The sequence below is a fragment of the Tribolium castaneum genome, chromosome 9 (assembly GCF_031307605.1).
Source record: "Tribolium castaneum strain GA2 chromosome 9, icTriCast1.1, whole genome shotgun sequence".
Classification (NCBI taxonomy): domain Eukaryota; kingdom Metazoa; phylum Arthropoda; class Insecta; order Coleoptera; family Tenebrionidae; genus Tribolium; species Tribolium castaneum.
In genome coordinates this window covers 1,167,878-1,187,675 of record NC_087402.1, presented here as the reverse complement: position 1 = coordinate 1,187,675, position 19,798 = coordinate 1,167,878, and the positions used below count along the sequence as shown (strand labels likewise).

The 19,798-nt window shown below is 39.2% G+C and overlaps 3 protein-coding genes across 5 annotated transcripts; 2 read left to right on the top strand and 1 right to left on the bottom strand.

Annotated features, from left to right (window-relative positions):
* The first annotated feature begins 194 nt into the window (after positions 1-194).
* On the top strand, positions 195-14,463 carry Ptp10D (Protein tyrosine phosphatase 10D). 3 transcript variants are annotated; one of them, XM_008193490.3, is made up of 16 exons: positions 195-564; positions 4,745-4,988; positions 5,037-5,321; positions 5,366-5,735; positions 5,787-5,819; positions 5,909-6,096; positions 6,147-6,683; positions 7,849-8,400; positions 8,450-8,728; positions 8,922-9,905; positions 11,987-12,405; positions 12,482-12,739; positions 12,931-13,079; positions 13,135-13,370; positions 13,441-13,558; positions 14,072-14,463. In XM_008193490.3, the coding sequence occupies exons 1-16, from the start codon at positions 514-516 to the stop codon at positions 14,073-14,075; spliced, it is 4,707 nt and encodes a 1,568-aa protein (XP_008191712.2). In that variant the 5' UTR covers positions 195-513; the 3' UTR covers positions 14,076-14,463. The 3 variants fall into 3 exon arrangements, with proteins under 3 accessions (XP_008191712.2, XP_008191713.2, XP_974913.3); XM_008193491.3 differs by lacking the exon at positions 5,787-5,819; XM_969820.5 differs by lacking the exons at positions 5,787-5,819; positions 13,441-13,558 and having other exon boundaries at positions 196-564.
* Positions 14,358-16,005, top strand: LOC103312559 (uncharacterized protein). Its single transcript, XM_008193492.3, has 4 exons — positions 14,358-14,495; positions 14,572-15,013; positions 15,057-15,312; positions 15,867-16,005. Exons 1-4 carry the CDS (start codon positions 14,486-14,488, stop codon positions 15,993-15,995), a joined length of 837 nt encoding a protein of 278 aa, XP_008191714.3. The 5' UTR covers positions 14,358-14,485; the 3' UTR covers positions 15,996-16,005.
* LOC663764 (uncharacterized protein) lies at positions 15,965-19,610 on the bottom strand. Its single transcript, XM_008193493.3, has 7 exons — positions 19,483-19,610; positions 18,346-18,451; positions 17,860-18,296; positions 17,631-17,813; positions 16,908-17,510; positions 16,668-16,856; positions 15,965-16,618 (listed from the first exon to the last, which is right to left on the bottom strand). Exons 3-7 carry the CDS (start codon positions 18,208-18,210, stop codon positions 15,980-15,982), a joined length of 1,965 nt encoding a protein of 654 aa, XP_008191715.1. The 5' UTR covers positions 18,211-18,296; positions 18,346-18,451; positions 19,483-19,610; the 3' UTR covers positions 15,965-15,979.
* Positions 19,611-19,798: the final 188 nt, after the last annotated feature.

Genomic DNA, 19,798 nt, shown 5'->3' with positions numbered 1-19,798 from the left:
TCGAGCTAAAAATTCAATTATCTCAGTTTTTTCCGACCAAAAAGTCAATAAATTAGAGAAAATTATTAAAAATATGGATTAGATAAGATAATCGCCGAGCACTAGATAATTTGTATCGCTAATTGCTGGTGGCCTATAGGCCAGGGGCTCGGATTCGTGTAGAGCCCCCACCTGTTGCGTTTGTTGTCACGCTGGCTCGCAGGTGCTGCTCTCTACTCCTTGGCGAGGTCCTCTTTGAAAGTTTCCTCATTTCGTTTCGGGTTATTGTCAAATGCAATAATGGCGTAGAAGAGCGTAACCGTGAGTGCGTGTCGTGTAATGCCATCACGGATGCATCTCAATTGATACAGAGCCCCCATACCGGACATAATTATGCCTCGTATCCCGCGCATCGCCCCCATTTGAATCCACCGTACCTGTCTCTTCTCTACCCTATATTGTTATATTAAATTATTTGTGTGTGTGTATGTGTATGTTTTTTATTTGTTGTTGTTGTTTGTTGTTGTTATTGCCATGACCAGTGTCGTTTTTTTGCTTGGTGCAGCTTTATTCGGGTCAGTCAAGGTACGTGTTATGGTTCTATTGTCGCTTCTTTTATTGTTTGGTGTTTCCGACACATGTTGCGACGTCCTGGTTCCACGGTTCTCGCTTAGCATTGAAAAAACGAGCATATGCGGCTAAGCCGGAGCTGCTCACGTAATATAAAGATTTTTTCCACAAGTAATGAGAAGAAAGTCGGTTTTTCGCGAAGCGTATTTAAATTAATTATTAATTATGCATTATGTAAGTGTGCCAATTGTCTCGGCTTGCCATTTGGCCTTCGAGGCACTTTCCAATTGGTTTTGTTTACCAACAAGAGGAAATTTTCGGTGATATCACCAACCGAAGGAGTTGTCTTCTCGGGGGGACCACCCACTGGTGTTACAGGTGGTGCTAAAGATAACGGACTGTTGGCACCAAGTCAAGAAATTCAGATCAATTTAAACGACATTAGAATTTAGAGCGCAAGCCGTTAAAACACACTATTTGTTGTTAATTAGTTGTAGTGATAAAAGCCGCGTTTGATAATTTTTCGCATGAAGGAAAACCGTCAAGGTTTACAGACTTTGTTACAGTTTTTATTAATATTTTTGCGGAAATAATTGGAACGGAAATAAAGTTTCACTCTTCACAAATAAACACACTATTTGTTTTGAAAATTTTGCCGAGTTAATTTAATTGTTGTGCAGTTAACGAATTAATAAAACTTGGTTTAATATGGCTGTTGTGGGTTGGAGCCGTTAGATAATTTACTTTAACCGAAATGACTAATGTGGGCGAATCATGAGACATCAAAAATTGAAAAGGTCAAAGCTGTTACTAAAAGAATCAAAATTAAAAGCGAAACATATCAGAGGTGTTCCCGAATCTGTATTTTTTTAGTTCATGACTTGAAATGAGTTCTACGAACACGATAGCATTCAATTGTGCAAAATGATGCATAAAAATGGAATTCAAGAGTAGAGAAAATTAACTATAGCCCTGGCGAAGGTGAAATTTCAAGCGCTTTCAGCTCTTGAAACCCATTAGTGATTTATTTACTCTACTGTCGCTTATTTGTGGAGGTTTCATAATGAGGTGATTAGAAATTTACAAGTTGCTTGTTTCAATTCCCAGCTTTTACCCCAGACTATGGATACCTAAAGGCTAGGATACGAAATGACGTACAAATAAAACGTTCCCTCTTCCCTAGTTCTGCTGTTAAAGTAGCCAGAAGGCGCAGAGGGAGCAATGAATTAAAAAAAAGTGGGATATTTATGTAACTATTAGCACAACACAAACAAAAAAATACAGGCAGATAGAGCATTCTCAATAGAAAGACAGAAACATAAAGCAAAAAATTTATCCTAAACTATGTTTAAAAAATTCGTAAACTTTACCAATTTGCACTCTGTTCCATATTTTTCAAAATTCTACGAATTCGGTTACAGATACAAGAGAAATGTTAAGAAGAATGTTGTAGAGAATTAAATTTCCTACAAAAAAGTCAGCGAGACCATATTCCTATCTTCCACCATTTAGGCCCCAAAGTCGTTCAAGCGACGGATTTGCTTCATTTTGGCTTTGGTCAAGTATTGGAAAGTTAATTTATACCTAAACCTTTAAAGATAGAAATATGGTGTCGCGGACTTATTTGTACAAAATTTAATTCTCTACAACTTTGCTTCTTACACTTTTTTTGTATCTTCAACCGTATGAGGTGGAACGCAAATTGATGATTCTATGCGACATTTTTTGCGCACCGTCGCATATTTAACAAAACGCTGGGAATACGGTCCAAGATACAAAAAAAGTGTAAGGAACAAAGTTGTAGAGAATTAAATTTCCTACAAAAAAGTCTGCGAGACCATATTTCTATCTTCAACCATTTAGGCCCCAAAGTCGTTTAAAGACGCCCAAGCGATGGATTTGCGATGGTCAAGCATTGATAAGTTAGTTTATACCTAAACCGTTGAAGATAGAAATATGGTGTTTTGGACTTTTTCGTACAAAATTTAATTCTCTACAACTTTGCTTCTTACACTTTTCTTGTATCTTCAACCGTATGAGGTGGAACGTAAATTGATGATTGTATGCGACATTTTTTTGCGCACCGTCGCATATTTATCAAAACGCTGGGAATACGGTCGAAGATACAAAAAAAGTGTAACGAACAAAGTTGTAGAGAATTAAATTTCCTACAAAAAAGTCTGCGAGACCACATTTCTATCTTCAACCATTTAGGCCCCAAAGTCGTTTAAAGACGCCCAAGCGACGGATTTGCGATGGTCAAGCATTGATAAGTTAGTTTATACCTAAACCGTTAAAGATGTAAATACGGTGTTTTGGACTTTTTTGTAGGAAATTTAATTCTCTACAATTTTGTTCCCCACAGTTTTTTTGTATCTTCAACCGTATTCGCAGCATTTGCAAAAATATGTGGTGGAACGCAAATTGTTAAGTCTACGCGATAATTTTTTGCACACCGTTGCATATTTACCAAAACACTGGGAATACGGTTAAAGAAGTTGTAGAAACGAATACAGAAGTTACATAATGCATACAAGTATTGTGCATTTGAAGGCGAGCCCTGTATATGGAAGTGTCTGAAAGGGGAGAATAATAAATCCAATTGTGTGCACGACCGCCAATTATAAAGTATTTATTGAGGATTAATTTAAATTAATGGTCATGGTGTTATTACGCCCATACGTGGTACAGATATTGTTTGAACAGTGTGTATATTTAGTTGTAACTTTCTTTGATATCTAGGCGAAGCAACAATCTAAACCGATTTAAATCGGTCACGACAAATCCGGACACACCTAACGCATGCATGTATTCCATTTAAAACCGTTGCAAACGTGAATTTCAAATAAAAATAGTAATCAGAAGATTGAATAATTTCGCCCTTGTCCGGCCATGGTAATAATTAGAATCCTAATAAAAACCGAAACTAATTTCGGCGAAGCGGTAAATTCATGGCCGTTTACCTCCTTAACTCGATTACAAATTCAAATGAATTTTTGAAAAGGAAGAGTTGTTTCGCTCCGAACGGAAATTTCGGCTATAAATTCTAATAATAATAATGCGAAATTCGCATCACATGCGGAACCGAATTATTAATCCTCTCTGGATGTGTGCCAGAATGGGATGATTATCCGGTGATGTCGCTCCCCTTTTTGTATATTTAAAACGCATTTAGGTCGATTATGGAAAGCTTAAAAATAAAACACACATGGAAACTACGTATCGATCCAGACGCTATCCAGACGTCGGATTTTAATCAAAGATGAGATGAGGGGAACGCTCGCATGCGAATGCACTTCCGGTTAAAAAGCCTTCCACCTTTACTAGTAGAAAGCGCATTAATTTTGCTCATGAATGGCGGGATTTTGACGAGGACGATCGATTCACCTTGGGGGAAACAAAATCCGGTCGTGCTTGCAAAATCGCAATTTTTAATATTAATATTCACACTTGCTGCTTGCTCAAGTTCTGGCTCGATTGGAAACGGTTTTGAAACCAGGAAGGGAATGGAAATTTTCTTACAGTTTTTGCGAACTGTGCTCGAAACCTGCTTGTTCAGGCTACGGAGGACTATAAGTTAGGAGACGAATTCCGGGATTTTCCGTACCCAAAAAATAGTACGCTGGAGCAAAACTGAGGGCGCTTCGAGTAACTGTCACCATTCATTAAATTATCAATTCATGAGTGCTTAGAACTTTTTTAGTTTATTATTGTAACTCAAAATCTAGGCCTGATTCTCGTTAAAATAAACTTACATGCAGTTATTTAAAGTTCTTTACCTTTAACTAGGCAATAAAAGGATAGATTTTCGGTCGCGGAATTTATTGGAAGAAAATTAAATACATTAAGTACAAAATTACATAAACCATCGAGTTTAGAAATTGCCCACAATTGCGAATTAAAGTCAATTTTTATCATTTTGTAATTACCTAATACATATACATGAATAAATTGTAATAATTACTTACGTTTTACGAGTTCAATGAATTACATTTTCCTAAACTAAACAATAATATAGCTTGTAAGCAGACCGTGTTTTTATCAAAAACTTGAACAATTAGCGGATGAAACTTACGTAACCGTGAAGAAAAGTGGGCCACGAATTTCCGCATTCAAACATTCATATTTCACGCTCTATTATTAAGAAGTGCATGAAAACGAGTCTTGAGCATGAAATCAATTCATTGTTTGGCAGTTGGTGCAAACGGCGGAACTTGTCATCCACATTCCGGGCAATTTGGGCCAAGAAGGGGTGATTTACCGCCTGGACTACTACCCCCCTTTCGGCCACCCCGCCCCCAACACCACCATCGCCTCCAAAGACATCCAGGACGTGATCAAGTTCTCGCAAGCCTTACCAGGCACCAAGTACGACTTCAGGCTCTATTACTCCAACTCCACGCACAATACGCTCACCTGGACTGCGAATTTTACAACCGGTTGGAAGGCGTTTTAAAATCGGTTAAACCTAACTGTTTTATTTCCAGTCCCGGACCCGCCCTCGAATCTCTCGGTTAGCGTCCGCAGTGGTAAATCTGCGGTGATTTCGTGGAGTCCGCCAACACAAGGCAGCTACTCCAGCTTCAAACTCAAAATCAACTGTCTGAATAACGTACCAGAGGCCAAACCCCAAACTCTGACAATTGACCATGTTGATAACAACTCCTACCTCCTCAAGGAGCTCACACCGGGGGCCACCTATCAAGTGCAAGCGTTCACGGTGTTTGAAAATAAGGAAAGTGCAGCCTACACGTCACGAAATTTTACTACAAGTGAGTGTTTTTTTTTGGCGATTTGTTTGTAATTTTTTGCACAGAACCGAACACTCCGGGGAAATTTATCGTGTGGTTCCGGAACGAGACAACTTTGCTTGTTTTATGGCAGCCCCCTTATCCTGCCGCTATTTACACGCATTATAAAGTCTCAATTGACCCTCCTGATGCTAATGACAGTATACTGTACGTGGAGAAAGAGGGTGAGCCTCCAGGGCCGGCTCAGGCGGCCTTTAAGGGCTTGGTGCCAGGCCGGGCTTACAATATTTCGGTACAAACGATGTCAGAAGATGAGATTTCGGCACCTACCACTGCTCAATACCGAACTGTGCCTTTAAGGCCCTCCAAAATAACCTTTAGACTCGTTACTTCGTATTCGTTTGAAGTCCACTGGGAGGAACCCAATGGTAAAAGGTAAGTCGGGTAAAGTGGAGATCATGTATTGAATTTTTCGACTGGTTGTAGCATTCATACCGCCAAAAAACACGCAGTTGTAAGGTAAAAGTTGTGTGTGTTTGTTTGGCTTTTTTCATTTTTTGTGTTTTTTGCCATATGTTTACGTTAGTTCTTCAATTGAATTATTTTAGTGAGTTCGATAAATACCACGTTTTTGTGGGAACGACGAAAAGTAAGCAACAGATCACGAAAATGCGCGACGATCCCACGTTTTACGAGTTCAGCGAAAACCTAGACCCTGGAAAAACCTACAGTGTGACTGTTAAAACAGTCTCTGGGAAAGTCTCCTCCTGGCCTGCTACGGCCGAAGTGACTTTAAGTACAGTATACGATTTTTCGCAACTTTTTGTGTTAATAACACCATTTCAGAGCCGCTTCCTGTGATGCATGTGCATGCCGAAAGTGATATTAAAAACGGCATTGTTAACATATCATGGAGTCCGAACCCGCACAGCTTCCAGGACAACTACTTGGTGTCGTACCACGAAGTCGAGAGTTCGACCGGTGATAGTAACAATATAAAGACAAATAACAAGACCAAAATAACGCTCGATACGCTTCTGCCTGGTCGGAATTATTCACTCATTGTCCAAGCGCTCTCTAAAGATATGGAGTCGAATGAGAGTTATCTCTATGTGGTTACACAACCAAGCGCGCCCATAATTGAAGACCTCAGACCCATGGTCGATGGTCTCAACATCAGCTGGAAGAGCGATGTCAATTCACGCCAAGACAAATACGAATTACACTGTGTCCGGAACGACACCAATGATAAAATTATAAGGACAACCCATGACTCCAGGATAATCCTCTCGAATCTTTACCCGGGAGCTGGCTATCTGATCAAAGTTTTCGCCATTTCGCACGGCCTGAAGAGCGAACCCCACGAGTATTTCCAGCCAGTTTGTAAGTTTTTTTGGCGCAAAAACCAGTATAATGTTGATGCAAATATCTTTACTTGGTTTATTTTTAATTGTCTCTCAAAAAAATTTAACTGGTAATAAAAAATTGAAGTTATTGTTGTTTAAAATTAATATGTAGCCACTGTCTTTATTATTTTTCGAACAATCTGGAAGTTTACCAATTTTTGTGCCGTTTAAGCCGTTTTCAGCCTTTTCTATGAGAGTTTTTTTCGTTTTTTTAACCAGAAATTGTTCGAAATCAACCGTTTTTTTAATCTAAAATGCTGCATAAATCTTTGTTTCCAGTCAGAAAAGTTGTTTTCAGCCACTTCTCAAAGAGTTTTCTCGTTTTTGAGTAAAAAAATTGTCAAAAATTAAGCGTTTTTATCTAAACTGGTGCATAAACCGTTTTTTTGAGCTAGAATAAAGCGTTTTCAGTCTATTTTATGAAAGTTTTCTCATTTCTCATCAAATAATCGTCTGAAATAAGCCGTTTTTAGCCATTTCTCAAAGAGTTTTCTCATTTTTAAGCAAGAAATTGCCCAAAATTAAGCGTTTTTATCCAAACTGGTGCATAAACCACTCTTTTGAGCTGCATTTTCAGTGTATTTTATGAAAGTTTTCTCAATTCTCAGCAAATAATTGTCTGAAATAAGCCGTTTTTAGCCATTTCTCACAGAGTTTTCTCATTTTTAAGCAATAAATTGTCCAAAATTAGGCGTTTTTTTATTCAAACTGGTGCATAAACCGCTCTTTTGAGCTAGAATAAGGCGTTTTCAGTCTGTTTTATGAAAGTTTTTTCATTTCTCAACAAATAATCGTCTGAAACAAGCCGTTTTTAGTTATTTCTCAGAGTTTTTTCATTTTTAAGCAAGAAATTGCTTAAAATTAAGCGTTTTTATCCAAAAAAGATAAGAAATCGTCTAAAATCTCGGGTTTTCAACAGCGATTTGTAACATTTTTGAGCAAGAAAACAACTGATTTCAATAAAGTTGTTGATTAATTCAGCGTTTTTATTTGGTTTAAAAGTATTGAAGAACTTCTGCATCAAGTTTGTGTGACAATGTAACAAAATGGAGCGAATCGAGCTTGCATTTTTATTTATTTTAACAGTTTTGTGATTTTTTTTTACATTTAATGTTGTTTTTTTATACTAACAAATTGTTTAGTCCCCCGTCCGCCCAAGAACATGACAATCGAGAAAACCACGACCACTTCGGTCCTGGTCCAGTGGCTGGCCCCCACCGATTCGCTCATTTCCGAATACGCTATTCGCTACCGCACCGACACCAATAGAAATTGGGTGCGATTACCAGCAGTCCAGAATACAGAAGCCGAAGTTACCGACATGACTCCCGGCGAACGGTACACGATTCAAGTGAATACAGTTAGTTACGGTTTGGAAAGTAACGAACCACAACAAATGAATCACACAGTTCGACCAAATCCAGCATCAAACATTGCACGTTTGGTTGATTCGAATAATGTGACTCTGGAATGGCCACGTCCTGAAGGAAGAGTCGAAACGTACGTTGTTCGATGGTGGGAATCCGGGAACGAATCGGAAATCTACTCCCGGAATGTGAGTCAGAGCGAGAATGGAACTGGGCCTGTGAGACTACTGGTCAGTGATTTAATGCCAGGGGTTGAGTACACGTTTGATATCAAAGCGATTTCGAATGGATTGGAAAGTGACAAGACGGTGTTAACAATCAGGACAAGTTAATACGAATGTTTTTTTGGTTTCCGGTGACTGTAACTTGTTTTTAGTGCCTTTGATCCAATCAGAAGTCGTGGTGGTGACCAATCAACAATCGACAGACACTATAAGTTTGAGGTATACACCGACTCCTTCAGCTTCGTCCAAGTTCGATTTTTACCGATTTTCACTGTCGGATACTAATATTCCTGACCAGGAAAAAGCCTGGAATGACACGGACCGATTTGTTACTTTCACCGGATTAGTGCCAGGCCGACTGTACAATATTACAGTATGGACGGTCAGTCAAGGGGTCGAAAGTCAGCCCTTGCAGCGCCAGGATAGACTTTGTAAGTGCAGTTATTAACGTAAAATAAAACAACACCTCTACATTTTTTGACTGATATTACAAATTTTACGCTTACAATAGGCAACCAGTAATACATGTTACATTAAAGATTGCTCTAATTAGAGTCAAATTAATAACTAATTTGTCCAGCAAGAACCAGGTGGAGGTTTGACAAATCGTTCCTAATCTTTCAGACCCAGAACCCATCACCGGCATCAACGCGACCTCCATCTCCGACACGGAAATAACCCTCTCCTGGGCGTCCCCACGTGGCGAATTCAACGCCTTTGAAGTCCAATACCTCACCTTCGAAAACACCCTCATCCACAACCTCACCCTCCAGAACACCATCACCATCACCGAGCTCAAACCCCACCGCAACTACACGTTCACAGTGATGGTGCGAAGCGGCACCGAGTCGAGCATTTTGCGCCAATCAAGCCCAGTTTCGGGCATTTTCACGACCAAGGAATCGGTCCCAGGCCGAGTGGAACGTTTCGAACCCTTCGATATCCAACCCAGTAGCATTTCCTTCGAGTGGTCGCTCCCTCAGACCGAGCAGAACGGCGTCATCCGCAAGTTCACCATAACTTACGGACTGGAAGGCTCCTCCAACACACAATCACTCGACTTCAAGCCGAACGAATTCAAGGGAAAAATCCGGCAGTTATTACCCGGGAAAACCTACGTTTTCCGCATCCAAGGGGAGACGAAAGTCGGGTTTGGACCTGAGAGAGTCTGGAAGCAGAAAATGCCGATCCGGGAACCCCCCGTTCCGAATTCGAGGGCGGTCCCGACCGAAGTGCGCCGAAGCTCCACGACGATTCAAATTCGGTTCAGGAAGAATTATTTCAGTGATGTGAACGGGCCTGTGACCACATATGCCATTATTGTGGCGGAGGATTATTCGAAAAATGCCTCTGGGTTGGAAATGCCCAGCTGGAGGGACGTTCAGGCGTATTCTGTGTGGCCGCCGTATCAAGTTTCGGAGCCGTATTTTCCGTTCTTTAACAGTTCGGTTGAGGATTTTACGATTGGGGCCGAAAGTTGCGACATACGACAAGTGGGGTATTGTAATGGAGCGCTCAAGAGTGGGTCCACTTATCGGGTGAAAATACGGGCTTTTACAGCGCCTGATAAGTTCACTGATACGGGGTACAGTTTTCCCATTCAGACAGGTGGGTTTTGCTGGGTTGCAGTGGCGTAGCTAGCACTGGACCAGGATTTATTGGCTTATTACGGAAAATAAACAAAAATACAAGTGGTATTATGCTTATTCAAGATAAATTATATTATTTCAAAAAATGATCAGGCTGGAGAAAGCGTTAATGTTTGATAAAAACAAAGCTGCGTTACTTTTTATCATTATGTTTCTTTCTTTAACTAAGTAAATTGAAAAAAAAATTGTAACAACTTGAAGCTGTTATGCATATACTCGGCATGTCTTGATTTTTTTCATATGAATAAAAATACAGTTGATTTTTTTTATAATATTCAATTAAAGTCAAACAAACTCTTCGCTTGAATGCTTTTGTTATGGAAGTTTAAAAATTAATCCTATTATTTCTTTAATGTTTTGATAATGAAAAAATGAAACGTGACCGTATTTAGTTTAAAATCTCGAAAACTACGAGTCATTTGGTTATTGTGACATTAATAATTTTTTTATTGTTAGGTAAAATTTCGGAAAAAATAGTTTTATTCGGATTTATATGAATAATTTTGATCCGATTGTCCCAAAAATACTTGGAAATAGATAATTAATAAATAAAAAGGGATTACAACATGTGTTTCGATCAATTTCTATTTTTTTTATTTTTTTGGGTGATTGGAAAAATAAAAAATGACCATATTTCGTCAAATATCTTCAAAACTCAGAATCGTAGAACAAAAAGAGAAACGGATTTGAAATCCTCGGACAATTTTACGTTAAATAAACATAGTTTTGACACCAATGTTTGATTATTGTGATCTTGATGATTTTTTTATTGCTAGATAAGTAAACAAAATTTTTGATCAACTTGTTTTATTCAGATTATTTGCATAATTTTAACACGATTGTCCTAAAATGTTATTTGTAAATAAATAATTAATTATTTGATAAATAAAAAGGACCACAAGCCGTTTTAGATCAATTTCTATTATTTAATTTTATTTATATTTAAGTATTTTGGTGATTGATTGAAAAAATAAAAAAGCGACCTTTTTTCGCCTAATATCTTCAAAACCAACAATCGGAGAACAAAAAGGGAGACAGATTTGGAATCCTCGGACAATTTTACGTTAAATAAACGTAGTTTTGATATAAATTCCCGCTTATTGTGATCTTGATGATTTTTTATTGCTAGATAAGTAAACAAAAACTTGAGATCAAGTTGTTTTATTCGCATTATTTGGACAATTTTGACACGATTGTCACAAAATTTTACTAAAAATAAATAATTAAAGGGGCTACAAGTTATTGTAGAACTATTTCTATTTTTTTATTTTTTATGAATCGTAGAACAAAAATGAAGACAAATTTAGAATGATCATAAATTTACGTCAAATGGAATATTTTTAATTTATCTTTATTAGAGCGAATATTTTTCAATAATGATCGAAAGTAACGTGTTTCTGTAGCTTATTTTATAATTCAAAATTTTTTTTTTAATTTTTTTTTTCTCAGAAATTATTTTTCTTTTTTTTTTCTTGCGAAATTTTGCTTGGAAATGGCATTATTTTTGCCTTTTTTTAAGATTGTTTTTCTCTAGATCCTAATCACAGGCTCAGTGTAATCGTTTTTGCCCTTTTCTTGTTGAATAGTAATAAGAAAAGATAAATTTGACTTAATTCAAAAGCAACAAAAAAAAATACGAACACAAAATAAAAAAGTTGAAAAAGAGAAAATTATAAAATAAGGCAAGAGACTTTCCGTAACTTTTTTTTATTGTTACGAGAAGGATAAATAAGTGTGCTATCAAAAACAATAGACGAATACTGTAGTTAGGCCTCCTCTAATTGTTGCAGCGTTCGCTACGCCCCTGTTTTTTTAATCAGAGATAAAGCGTAAATATTTTTGTATTGTATCGATTTGTTGACGCACCCAAGGACTGTTAAGGATGTTCGGTAAGTTTCTTGAATTGATCCGCGCAAAAATAGAAATAATCGATAATTATTAAGTGTGGCCACTAGTTCGCGCTTAAGATCTCGCGGGAATGGCTTAAAAATAGAATTTCGAGAAAAGCCAAAGTTATAAATAGTGTTGTGTGCGTTTCAGATCAAGACAACACGAATATAATACTCGGAGTTTTGATTCCACTGATCCTCTTCGGCATCCTCTTCTTGGTTATCATCTACATAAGACGGAGAAGATCAGCTCGGAAGGCCACCGACACGCGGACAAACGACAACATGTCGCTTCCGGATTCGGTAATTGAGACCAGTCGACCGGTCCGAATCGACAGCTTCGCCAACCACTACCGACTGATGTCGGCCGATTCGGACTTTCGGTTCAGTGAAGAGTTCGAAGAACTCAAGCATGTGGGGAGAGACCAACCGGCGACTTTTGCCGACCTGCCCTGCAACAGGCCGAAGAACCGCTTCACAAACATCCTGCCCTACGACCACTCAAGGTTCAAACTCCAGCCAGTGGACGACGAAGAAGGGTCCGACTACATCAACGCCAACTATGTGCCGGTAATGCAGGTTCCAACACAAATTAGCCGCGCTCACTCGTTTTGGCAAACATTAAACAACATAACTATTATTCCAGGGCTATAACTCCCCGCGCGAGTTTATAGTGACCCAAGGGCCGTTACATTCAACCCGTGACGACTTCTGGCGGATGGTTTGGGAGTCGAACTCAAGGGCTATTATCATGTTGACACGGTGTGTGGAAAAAGGGCGCGAAAAGTGCGACCATTATTGGCCCTACGAGTCCATGCCTGTGTACTATGGGGACATTTCGGTGCAAATTTTGAACGAAACTCGGTATCCTGACTGGAACATTTCCGAGTTCATGGTGTGTCGGGTGAGTTGTTAAAATTATTATTAAAAGAAAATTTTCCAAATAAAAACAAATTATCATCGGTTTTCAATAGCCATACCGTATTTGTTAAAGTATCGCATTTTCACGGACTTTACGTAACTGTGCAAAATTACAGTACGTTCGGAACCCTCTCAAAATTGCCGGAAATTAATTAAAGTTTGATTTTTGTACAGGGTGACCAACAGAGGGTGATCCGCCACTTCCACTTCACCACGTGGCCTGACTTCGGTGTCCCGAACCCCCCTCACACCCTCGTACGTTTCGTCCGTGCGTTTCGGGAGAGAGTGGGTTCGGATCAACGCCCGATTGTTGTCCACTGCAGGTATTGTAATTATTTTGTATTATTAAGAAAAATAAATTGATTTTGAATTATTTAGTGCCGGAGTGGGCCGTTCCGGCACGTTCATTTGCCTGGACCGCATCCTGCAGCAGATCCTCGTTTCGGACTACGTGGACATCTTCGGTATCGTGTACGCAATGCGTAAGGAGCGTGTCTGGATGGTACAGACCGAACAGCAGTACATTTGCATCCACCAGTGCCTTTTGGCCGTGCTGGAGGGCAAAGAACTGTCCGGATCACCGCGTGAAATTCACGAAAATCAAGGATTTGAAGGTGAGTTGGTGGAGGGTTTTGTAAATTTCCGCAATCTCGAACTGTAAATGCGATTTTGGTGTGTATGCAGAAATGGTAACACACTTGTTTAGTCGATGTAAAAAGCTGCTATTCTGTGGTTCAGGCAAAGGTGTTGGTGGAAACGGCGCTACTGTTGGGCCGTCTTTAGGCACAGGGGAGAAACAAAGGTAGATTAACCGTACACCTGGCTGCACTTAACGCTTTAGCCGGTAACACATTTTTTACTAAGCATGGGCCTGCACGACTCGTAGATTAGTGCCTATTTCTACTTCTGTTAAAAAAATGTCTGTGTATAAAAATAAAAAAGTATGACAAAACTATCGCAAATTGTCCAGGGTGTTAAAAATTAATGCTAAATATTTAAGGTTTATTTATCTTTTTTTAGGTATTTGGAATTACAACATTTTCTTGATTTCGCAGCGTTTTGATAAATATTTGTTACTTTTTTAACACCCTGTCCCAATTCTGACTTCAAATAAATAAAATGATAAACTCTGGTCGGATATTATCCGTTTCTTTGTCCTTGCATTAGTTCTGAATTATGTAATTTATTCCGGTTCGTGTTTCCTTTGAATGACTCAAAGCATGCGATCGATTACATTCAACAGGTCCCTCCTTTTTCCCGTCTGACAAAACTAAATAATTTTTTCTTGTTGTTAATTGTGTTTTATTTTGCGCAGATGACGAAGGCATTGCAGAGTCTGGGATGTGATAAAAACGAAGATCGGCAAGAAGCAATAAAGTGTTTTATAGAAACTAGTAGACTTTTGTTACATATATTTTATTATGTAATCGCCCATAGATTTGATATTATATTAACTATTGTACAGTATTTCCACAATTCTTTACAGTCAGAAGCGACGCAGTATTTGTGACAAGTCTGGCAAATCATTCCAGATGAGAGCGCCATAACACTTCATAATCACCGTACTTTCTTCATAAAATTATTAGTAATAGAAAAAATACCGTTCTGTGATAAAACGATTCGGTTTTAGTGTAATTTTATATAAACCAGCCACTTGGCGTAAAATAACCCGCTTTGTACTTAAACTCAAATAAATATTTTATGCAACGTGTTGTCATTTTTTCCTGTCATGTTCGACGGTAAGTAACGGGGTCACAGGGCCAAGCCCGGCCCTGCCCCGCATTATATCAATAATAAATTCAAATCTGCCCCAAGTCACGACACAATCAACCCCCACACACGCAACATCTCCCCTCTCAAAAATGCCAGAAGACTTCGACTATGTGGTCGAGCGTAAGCCCCCACACCCCATCTGCTTCGGCTCGAAGCTCGCCCGCAACACAGCCCCCATCGGCAAGAGCCTCTCCCCCTTCCAGAAGATGGCAGCCCCCGAAAACAACCCCCTTACTGGCCCCGGCCACTACAAAACGGAAAAGTACAACTGCGCCCTCAACCGCCTCGTCAACAAAATCAGGAGCAATAAGGGTGTGGGGCCCTTGGCCAGCGACGACCCCAGGTTCAAAGACAAGATTTTCATGCGCACGCCGTCGCCCACGAGGTACAACCCGGGGGGCGCAGTGGGGGCGAAGCGACAAGGCGGGGCCCCGTTTGGGTCGAAGACGCGACGGCTGACCACCATTGAGCATAAGCTACCAGGGTTGGTATTTTTTCAATTATTTGGGGTTAGTGTTGTGTTGTAGGCCGGGTACTTACGATATTGCCTCGAAAAAGTGTAGAAGGACCAGATTTATGTATAATTTCGGGCGTCCGAGCATGATTTCGTCAATTGAAATTATCTGTGTTGATAGACCGAGTGATGCTTGCGTTAAGTGCGAGCAAATTTGTGCTGGGGATTATTGGCACAAAGATTATACCGTTTTTTTGTGCCATTTGTGCTGGGAGGAGGAAAAAAGAGGCAGGGAGTTGTACAACGAAAAGGAATTAAATACGTTCCAGGTACAGTCACCCAAAATGAAAATGACGCCTCAAAAACATACGTCTACTGTGTTCCTAAACTAGTTTTTTTCGGAAAAAATATGTCGAATTTTGTGACATTTTAATCGCTTTAGTTTTATTACCAAATTGCGTCAAAAATAAATATGAAAAAACAAAATTTTGTTATTAAGAATGGTGTTATCCTTACTACCTTTTCAAATATCTCAAAAATAACGAAATTAATTTAATTTTGCTCGTTTCTCAATAGGAAATTAATTGTAAAAGTGTTGTTAAACTCAGTTCTTTACGAGAATTCGCTAAAGAAGACCGAAAAACGACCAAGTCTAGCACTACGTAAGTTTTTTTTCGAGTGATTTAACCTAGTCTCCTTAAGAGTCAGTCGTGAAATGACGAAAATAATCGGAAAATGTTAATTTTTTTGTATGTTACCATAACTGTGTGAAAAATTGCCAAATTTGGGTAAAATTCAGTCAATTTTGTGTTTTTGAACACGTCATTTTTTGTAAAGTTTTGTTTACGTCATTTTGATTTTGTGTGACTGTACCTACTTTCAGAAAATCCGCAACTGTTCATTTGCCCACAACCACGAAGGCACGTCTGCTGCGATACGTTTACTTCCACCACAAAAAATCAACAAAAAATTACGCTTGGAAAATTATTTAGACCTTTATATTAAATGTTGATCACTTTTAACAATATTGCTTTGTCCCTCTCCCTCCGGTCCTGACCTCTCACTGTCAAAACCTCCAAACCTTTCAGACATCTCCCGATTGAACGAAACCCCCGAGTGCAAATTCGGCCTTGAACCACTATCTAACTCGTTTAAAATCGCTTCTGCGTCATAGGAACACCCTGATACATATCTACTGGACATTTCGCCAGAAATCAAGCTCAATTTCTCCAATAAATGGTCGATTTTTTGCTTGTTTTCGACCAAATTCTCATCAGTTTGTAATAATCCGACTTCAGAATCTTTCGTGTGGTTTAAGTTAAATTTCTGGGCTTCCTTCTCAAAATCGACCATGTCGAAATCATCCTCCACACAAAGTGTGTTAATATCGCGTTCAAATTCATCGGCGATTTCATCATTCGAAGTATCTGATTCGTCGTTTGTGACTTTTGAAAGGCGCAGTCTTAATCTCTGTGTGATTTCGTCCAATTCGGTGAATTTTCGCTTGAGGGCGCGCCCCAGAAGCTCACCAGGCTCGAAGGGGGCTTCGGGGGGCTGTGAAGGACTCGAAGACTCACCCTCGCAGCATTCTTGCGGACGATATTTTATCACATTTTCCAACGGAGTCACGTGAATCTAAATTAAATGCAAATTTTGTTAATTAATTATTCCAATTTGGACTTACATTAATTTGTCCGTTGCATTTTTTCGACAAATCGTTGATATTGAACCACCCTTGCACACTTGGCAATCCGGCAGCCAACACGGTCAAATCAACGGTCGCGAAACCGATCACGTGATCGACTTGCATGTTCGGTGTCATTGTCGTATTGGTCGATTTGCGCCAAACTTTGAACACCAAAAATTTCTGATTCTGAAAAACGAAAACAATAAAAAAATCACACTGTGTGATTTGCTCACTCACGTCTGTTAAATACTCCAGCGGTAAAGAAACATCGCAGCTAAAGTCCCACTTGGGTGAGGTATTTTTGGGTACGATTTGAGTCATTTTCAATTCGCCCTTAAAACACTCAAATGTGACGTAAGTACTCGGTAGGATATCCTCGTGTTTGCCGTTTCGTCCTTTGGATTTTTTCGATTTGCATTTTCGACGACTGGGCAAATGTAAAGCGCTGTTTATTGCAATGTGGGCTCGGAAATAATTTTTTTCTCTGACGTTATCGATGGATAAGGCCTTTTGTAACGTATCGAGTAGGTCGGAAGTACTTCGGACTTCCATTTCCGGTTCGGTGTTTGTGCTCGTTTCGACTACTGGATTCGTTTTTTGAGTGGGAACCACCGGTTCATTGTCTTTTTGGGGCTCCATTTCGGATTGTGTTGCTACATTAATTTTTTTCCTAACGGGAGTTTTTGCCTTGACTGTGTTTTTCCTAAATCCTCGCTCACTCTCGAGGTTTTCGATCTGTTCTTTCGTACCTAGAGCGAGGAGGATTTGCGCTTGACCTACCACTTCACCATTGCTGGGGCTAAACACCGACTCCCAACCGTCAGCTCCAATTACAGGAAGCTATTAAAAAAAATAAAAAATAAAAAAATATACTTATGGTCCGATTTCAAAACGGTAACGAGTTTTATAATTTTTTTTACATAAATTGTTAAATAAAAATTTATTTCGTAAAAAACTCACTTTTCTTTCCGATAAATACTTCACAATGACCGAATTCCTGTAAGCCAGATAAAACTGGTGTAGAGGAAGTTTCGCAAGTCCGATTAAAAAATCCTTCCCTTGCCCTTTTTCAAAAAATTCCACGACCATGAAATTCTCACGCAACTTGAGCAAAAAATCCTCCTCAAGAATCAGCGGAATTTGCTAAAATTCCCAAGTCAAAAATTACACAACAAATTTAATCGCAAACCTGGGAAAAATTATAAATTGGATTCGAATCAAAAGCCACCAATTTGCTGCTAGAAACCTCGTCCAAAGCAAACATATGACAAGTCAAGTACGAATTCATCACTTCTCGGTTAAAAAGGGCCTCAGAAACGTAAATAAAACCGAACAAAACCGGCCTTTCTGGCACTATTTCAGGAACCGATTCTGTTTTTTTGTCAGATTTTTTCGCTGATTTTGGGTCCCGAGTAATCGGTTTCCCTGAATCGGGTTGTCGGTTAACCGAACTCGGCTTTCGGTTACTTTTAGGCAACAATTTCGGCACAAAAGCCTCGAATGTTTTTTGTGTGGTTTTTGGAGAATACAAATCTAACATTGTCTCGGGAATATTACACTCGGGACTGCTCAAATCGTCGCTCCCTAAAGCCACTGAATTCTCTTTATTGTTATTAGTGACTGCGTCTAAAACCAACCACAATTTATTAAATTACTAACAAACGAGCCAACAAACCTATGAATTCTTTGCCGAAATAAAGTCGGCCACAGCCCAACTGAACCGATATTTTCAAACCCCCGATAACAATAGGGGCATTCCCGTGCAATCGTAGAGTTAATTCCTGATTACAAGTAAAGTTTTTAGAGACTTGAAACGAACTAAAATTAAAATGCGCAACTCCTAACATAGTCGGTTGTTTTTGCTTAAAACTACGAAAACTTAACCGGAACGTAATTATCGCATCTTCCAACTTGACACGATTAAAATTGGCCACGTCGTGGACCGAAGTTTGCTTAAAATTAATAACTTGTTGCGACCTTCGTGCACAAAGCCTTACTACATTCCCAAAGTCAATTTTCGACTTCGCCTTATTATTTTTCATAATTTCGGGAATCTGATATTCAAGAAAAAAAGTCTGGCCCACACTTGACGCCTTGTCTTTAACCAACCCATTTAACACTTTTTTGTCCCCGGCTTCATTCAGCAAGACACTATTCACACTAACTTTAACCGAATCAACAAACTTGACATAACTGGCAAACTCATTCATGTATCGTTCTTGAATTTTTTGGGTGATTTCGTTTGAATTTTCCCGTTTTAAGTCACAATCCAGGTCTTTCTCCCGATATTCGTGGCAAGTGAGACAGTCACACGGTTCCTCACTTCGGTAGGTCCTGTCTGTGACTTTGCAAAGATCAGTGGCTGACATTGACCGCAATGTTTCAAGAGCCCAGACCTCCTCCTGGCGAGACAAGGGGTCCCCCTGCAGAAAGGCCCGAATTTTGTTATCATCAAGCCTTGGGGGCTCTACCACGTCCAGGTTAAAGGGGTCATGGGTCAGAATTGACTGCACCAAGGCACTTCGAAGTCTCTGGCCACGCTCTAGGGCCTTATCTATCAAATCTGAGTCGAGTTTTCGGTCCGAAAGGCAATTAAAACACGACATTTCCAAAAAATATGAAATTAAAACGGTTGATATGTTTGTATTTTGGAAAACTGTCAATTGACAGGAGGGCAAGCACAACGAAATGTTCCCAAGTCAGGTCACTAGATCAATCAATGGCAGCAATTTGGTGGCGTCTTTTTGATTAAATGTTAACTCAACCGTACGGTTTTTACGCTAATTGTGATTACGAGGCTCTAGATACTCACTAATGATAATTCGGCGTTTTTTGGGCCAAAAAACCACACACAAACACCCCCTCTTACTCCCTACACAGAACAGTAAGGGTTAAGAAGTGATAATTCCCTAGTAAATCACTGGCAACACGAGAATCCAGCGCCTCTGGTGCTGAAGTGCGTTACTACCACGGTAAAGCGCCACGTTTGAATAAATTCCTTTTATATTGTTTTTTATTATTTTTATCTTACAAGTTTCATTGCAAATTGTTTAAAATAAAAAAATATATTTTCATTTTAAACAAAATGAAAACGTTTTATATTTATTTTAAACAAAATTTGCAATGAA

What these genes read in the sequence shown, in the direction of transcription:
- Ptp10D (XM_008193490.3), top strand. Translation starts at nt 514, where the DNA reads ATGACCAGTGTCGTTTTTTTGCTTGGTGCAGCTTTATTCGGGTCAGTC. An exon ending in CTTTATTCGGGTCAGTCAAG is followed by an intron (nt 565 to 4,744) that starts GTACGTGTTATG and finishes ATTGTTTGGCAG; the next exon opens with TTGGTGCAAACGGCGGAACT. An exon ending in GTCACGAAATTTTACTACAA is followed by an intron (nt 5,322 to 5,365) that starts GTGAGTGTTTTT and finishes TTTTTTGCACAG; the next exon opens with AACCGAACACTCCGGGGAAA.
- LOC103312559 (XM_008193492.3), top strand. An exon ending in ATTGAGCATAAGCTACCAGG is followed by an intron (nt 15,014 to 15,056) that starts GTTGGTATTTTT and finishes GTTGTGTTGTAG; the next exon opens with GCCGGGTACTTACGATATTG. An exon ending in AGGAATTAAATACGTTCCAG is followed by an intron (nt 15,313 to 15,866) that starts GTACAGTCACCC and finishes ACCTACTTTCAG; the next exon opens with AAAATCCGCAACTGTTCATT.
- LOC663764 (XM_008193493.3), bottom strand. Translation starts at nt 18,210, where the DNA reads ATGTTAGATTTGTATTCTCCAAAAACCACACAAAAAACATTCGAGGCT. An exon ending in AGTATTTATCGGAAAGAAAA is followed by an intron (nt 17,511 to 17,630) that starts GTGAGTTTTTTA and finishes TTTTTTTAATAG; the next exon opens with CTTCCTGTAATTGGAGCTGA. An exon ending in CGCTGGAGTATTTAACAGAC is followed by an intron (nt 16,857 to 16,907) that starts GTGAGTGAGCAA and finishes TTCGTTTTTCAG; the next exon opens with AATCAGAAATTTTTGGTGTT.